This window comes from Erigeron canadensis, chromosome 7, assembly GCF_010389155.1.
Source record: "Erigeron canadensis isolate Cc75 chromosome 7, C_canadensis_v1, whole genome shotgun sequence".
NCBI classification, from domain to species: domain Eukaryota; kingdom Viridiplantae; phylum Streptophyta; class Magnoliopsida; order Asterales; family Asteraceae; genus Erigeron; species Erigeron canadensis.
In genome coordinates, this window is record NC_057767.1 from 34,526,156 (window position 1) to 34,532,155 (window position 6,000).

General features: G+C 31.7%; 1 protein-coding gene across 1 annotated transcript; it reads right to left on the reverse strand.

Annotated features, from left to right (window-relative positions):
- Positions 1-959: 959 nt before the first annotated feature.
- On the reverse strand, positions 960-1,976 carry LOC122609393 (protein ELC-like). Its single transcript, XM_043782441.1, has one exon. The coding sequence runs from the start codon at positions 1,974-1,976 to the stop codon at positions 960-962; it is 1,017 nt and encodes a 338-aa protein (XP_043638376.1).
- Positions 1,977-6,000: the final 4,024 nt, after the last annotated feature.

Sequence of the window (6,000 nt, forward strand, 5' to 3'; positions counted from 1 at the left end):
TCTGAATCCGTGTACAACTCACTTAGGCCGCCAACCCGTTTAAACACACAGATTACATGGATTCCTCATTGAACGCATTGACCCTCCAACCCGAATTCAGTAATCAAAATTAATACTACATCCAAAACTCCAACCCAGGTTTAATAATCAAAATTAAATACAAAGTTGAAAGAAACTAAAATCCTTAAGAATTGAAACAAAAAAAACCATAGAGAAGTTCTTACCTGGCTCAGTATACTTATGAGGTAGTTCGCATTAAGGACACATGAAACACATATATAAAGATCAAATGCTTAATCATAATCAAATAAAAAAAAAATAAAAAATCTCTTGAGGCATCCATTTACAATTTAACATTAAATAAAAAAACACGAAACCCATATATAAAGATCAAATCTTTAATCTTAATTTATCTACAAAATTATTATTTATATTGCATCCATCTTAGACAAAACTATTATAACATCCTTGAACAATTTACCTGTTGAAACAATGTATTCGAAAACTAAACTAAAAAAACACAAAATTATAGAAAAGCTAACTACAAATTTAAAGATTTTGGACAAAAACTAACTCAATTGATAGTAATAAACAACAAACCTAGTGGAACTGTTGTTGGTTGGACGGAGGGTGGTGGCATGTTGATATGTTGGTTTTATGAGAAACCAATGAGTTGATCTTTGATAACCCTTTTCAATTGAATATGAAGTAGAGATATAAAGATGGCCGGGTGAAACTAAAAAGGCACCTCATTGAATGATTCGATCTTGATGGCAATAATAGTCATTATTTGTCATTGCGAGTCATATACTCGTATGATATATCAGTTTTTATTAACATCCTCATTCCTCAATGCTAGTCTTTGTTGCATTATATACTCTTCACATTGGAAAAGAAATATAAAAAGAAAAAAAGACGACATATATATAGTAATTGCTTGGCTGTTTGTATGTGCAAGACTACAAGATTAAATCAAGAAACTTGAATATTTTAGGACCCCTTAACTTCTTAAGTTTGGCCCTAATCATGAATTGATCCTTTGCCAAAACCCGAATTTGTTTAATGTAAACTTCATGGCTCATAGCGCCTTTCTCGTGAGCCTTTTCAACTGCATACATCAAATCTTCTAAAGCCCTATCTTCGGCTAATCCCTCCATCACCAAGTTTGCGTCCTTGCCTTCAAACTCAAATGCATCTTCCACTTCCCCTCCCAAGGCCACACTTAAATTTACTTTGTTCACCGCCAACCAGTTTATCAACATATCAGCCTCATCCGTCATTTCCTTGACTCTTTGCTTTAGACCCGCCCGTTCATGTTCTAGTCCCGTGATAATGTTGTCTATAACGTCACCACGCATCTTCATCTCACCTTGAAGAGTAGTAAGCTTTTCAATTTTGTTGTTTGTGTTTTCACTCAATGTAATTATGTCATAGTGAAGCATCCACCAAAGCCGATCCATACATTCCATTTTGGACATGTAAGAGAGGTGACACATGTTACGGTCAGTACTAACTAAAGAGAATGGATGGTCTAATGAAAATAGTCTTACCAAATTGTATGCAAGACCCACTAAGTTGTACCCAAAAGGACTCCAAGTGTGGAGATAAGATGAGGTTGTCACACCCGAAACATCCACAAATGGATGGTTTGGACGAATTGGGTTAGATGGATCCAACGATACTTGAACGATAGGTGCCACATGAGGGTAGTGCTCATGGATCCAAATGTTTATATGGGTCAAAGGCAACGAGTGAGAGATATGCAAATTGCCCTCAACTTTTAGTAACTTCACCGTGCTTCCATCGTTATGAATAAATGTATCAATAGTAGGATGCAAAGACGGAAATTCTCTAAGAATAGAAAGCAAATGCTCTCGTATAAGCCATTTTTGGTCGGAATCAGTATATGCTAATGCAAACATCGTGTCGCAAAACATAGCATTGTCGATGAAATCAACGTGACACGGTGATGCCATGTCGATCGAGAGTGGTCGAGACTAAAGTATATGAAGAACACGTATTATATTATATATATATATAAGTGGACATTTTTGTAATATGATAGTTGAAAAACTAAGACAACAAAGACTTTTCAAAGTCAAGTAGGGATATTTAAAAGGTGAAATTAGGCGTTTAGTTGCATAGAAATTTCCAATGACATACATAACAATACCAACTTCATTATCTAATCATATACGAGTATTATAATTTGGACAATTATATTGTCCTACTTCATCTATTTATATTAGTTATACTTCAACCCAACATTAACATTATCTTACTTTATGTATATATTAATATATATATATACTTGTACAAAATAAGGTTAATAATGGATTTTTATTATATAATTTATTTCTAATCAACGTTTTTTAATTAATTTGTTCAATTCGATTACCTATGCGTTGCAATACCCACGAGAGTTCGATCAATGGTTGATCTCATGACATAAAAATGGTCGTGGTAATTGGATATAGTATTTCGGATGTTGAAATGATTTTGAAAAACAAAGGATAGCCAATATCGCGGAAAAAGGAACTTGATGATCTTTATTTATCTGAATGCCTAACAATCGAACTTGGTTTTTAATCTAGAAAATTCGTTTATGATTTATCGTCCCTATGTTTCAACACGATAAACACAAACATATTTTAGCATTTTGATTTAACTAAGTTTTACGATATGCAAGCAAATCTATCTATATCGATCCAAAGGAAGATATAAAATTTGCTACAACGGGTTTCTAATGTCACTTTCGTCACTTTTAAATAACTTATTTTCCCACCAAACCTTAGAATTATATATATATATATATATAAGTTTTTTCCTTTCTCTCTTTCTTGTTTTAGATAGGGATAAGCAAAAATTCAACTACAAGTCTATAACCATATTAGGTCTCTCTCTAAAAAAATATAAGTTATAAGATAAGATACATTAGGTTGGATTCATTTTGTCATCTCAACTAACGTTACGTAATAGTAATTAGCATTTGTTGGATGTTTGATACTTTGATCCTTTCGTCCGTTGCAATCATATGTATGTCTCGTATTTTATACATATAAGGTTGCTATAGAAATTTTTCGTATTAACGTGACTATGATTTCTTTTTATTACCTGGGATTGAGGTATCGAATAATTGAGGTTTATTTTATCAGTAGATTTTTTATGTTAAAAAGCAACCGTCTTCTTTTATTGGTGTTTTTCGATTCATTTTTATGGTTTGCATGTATTGCTTTTGTATGTTTGGGCTCATTGGCCCATTCTAGTATTAATAAAACATAATGTTCAAAAAATATTGTATCTATTATAGAGGTAAATTTGGTAATGTAGATGTTATATATCAAATTTTTTCAGACAAGACTCTTGATCAAATAACCCTAAAATTTGTTTAAATGTTCTATTGTTCTAAAATACCGAAAGTTGATATTTATTTTAAGCATTTGGTAAATCAAATTATTAGCCCGCCCATAGGCTATACCTTGTTTTCTGGAAGTCTTTTACGGATATGGCAAAGTAGGGAATATGCCCAATAAGAAAGCCCACTAACGTAGCCACTTAAGCCCATCACCTAAAGGCCGGTTAACATAACACAGAGATATTACCTTTGATTATTGGTAACTGGTCATAGGTTGTGTTTGGTCAAGGTATGGGAATGAAGAAATTACTTTCATTCTCACTGAAAGCATTTGTTTTATTGGTTTGGAATTATGAATCGAGAATCAAACCCTATCAATATAATCAACATTTTCTATTTTGAAATTCGAACCAAATTTAAAATGAGTTGATGCTTGGTAAAAAAATTAGTTGTGTTTGACATGTTGACAAAAAAAAAATCCACTTAAAGAAAGCCGAAACACATGTGATTAAGAGGGTGTTTGGGATTGTGTTATAAAATGATTAATAGATTATTATGCATATAAAATGTGATTAATCTAAAAAAGGTGTTTGTATTTAAAAGTGATTATTGGCTATGAAAACGCAGTTTTAGAGAAGCATGTACATGCATGCTTTTTCAAAACGCAGTTTGAAAACGCATAATCTATTTTGAAAACGCAGATTTTGTTTTGTAATCACAATACCAAACAGAAGCGGATATGCTAACAACGTTGATAGTGCCATATGTAACATGTGCAATGTTGCAAGGTCTTTTTTGTGTTAAACGCAATATGCAAAGTTTTACAGTATCCCCCTTCGTACAAAATTTAGTAAAAAGCTTATTCGCTTAACGGTACAAAAGTCAAAAGAAACGAAGAAAAAAGAAAAGTGGAATAAGAATTTTATCATATCCCCACTAAGAAAGAAAAGGACGGTAAATTACTTTACTAGATCTCAACAATTACTAGCCAACAGTTTTTGTGTCATGGAGATTTCTAGAAAACGATATACATGGCAAAGATAAATATATTGTTATTTTTTGTTATGATTACTTGATGTTTCATTCATTACCAAAATTCAAAAAAGGTTAAACTATACAAAAGATACTTTATCTTTGCACATATTGGGTACAAAATCTTTTTTTCCTTCGCTGTTAGACTCAACTTTTAACTTGATTTACAAAAATAGATTTTTGTTTTTTCTCTCTTGAATGCGTTACTAGCATAGTAGCATGTTATTATCATCACTGTACATATATTATGATTTTTAATCAAACTGTTGTAGAGTTATTGATTAATCTATACTACTTATTAAAGAAAATACCCCCCATGTTGAAAGTTACATGGGGAAAAATGTCTAAAATGCCCTTCTATGTAATATTTTAATCTACTACCCTTAAAATATATAATATTTTCACTTAGCACTCAGATATTTTCAGTTACACTACCCCTTAACATTAATGATTACGTTACACTATCAATCATTTATCTTTTAAAATATCTCCATTAACCCTTTATATCAATAATCTACACCAATCGATGCCTCATCTGTCACCAACCGTCGCACGCACCACATCGTCGCCGTCACAATTACCGCCGCATTGCGCGGGTAACGTGCTAGTATATACTAATATTAATAGTACTAACAAATCTGGAAGTGTAAGTAAGTAACACAATGATTAGTATGATAATACTCGTATCATATCTAAATTTGACAAATTACAAAACAGAGACCATAACTTTCAATTCAAAGTTCTTTCTCCTTATTTAAGATTTTATGTAATGGAGTAGGATTCATACACCATGAATGAGATATTCATACACTATGTATGAATCTCAAATTTAAGGAGCGGTGTTGATAACATTGATGGAGAATTGTTAAAAAAAAAAAAAAACAAACAAAACAAAACCAAAAAAAAAAAAAAAAAAAAACTATGGGGGATTTATAAAACCAAAAGGACACTTGTCGATCAAGCATAATGTCACATATTGCTTTAAGAACTCAATCTTCTTTTAGAATTCTGTTAGACGAGCGTAGGTATCCGCGCATTGCGGCGATGAAATGGTGGATGTGATAGGTCATAATGTGATAAATCATAGAGTGTGATAGCCAAATGCCTTAACCATACGGGTTTCGCCATCGAATTCAAAAATTCATCCAAAGTATATATCGAATGACATCCCTAAGGGCTGTATTTAACGTGCATAAAAAAACTTGTACCTTCTATATTAAAAGTCCGCCCCCTGATTTTCATGGTAAATGTACAAACAATTTATGCACTTTAAACACAGCTCTTAGGGCTATATTTAGCAAACCTCTATTAAAAATTTAAGTTCAATATTAAAAATTTAAAGACTTTTTGCTTTATAATATAGTATAGATTTTCCATTAACTATAGAAAAATACGATTAATTGAACTTATTTGATTGGTTTGAGATTTATCACGGATAACATCAATGTTTAAACTTTCGAACTTACGCAACTACACTTGAGGATTTGTTAAATTTGTAGTAAAACAAATATATAGACTTTTATTGGTAAGAGTTTTGTCGTTTAGGAGTGCCATTCGTGAATTGATAAGTAATATATGAAGTTTGTACATATAAGAACGTTTTAATGACAGTA

Bases quoted from the DNA above. Each gene is read 5' to 3' on its own strand.
- LOC122609393 (XM_043782441.1), bottom strand. From the start codon at position 1,976: ATGGCATCACCGTGTCACGTTGATTTCATCGACAATGCTATGTTTTGC.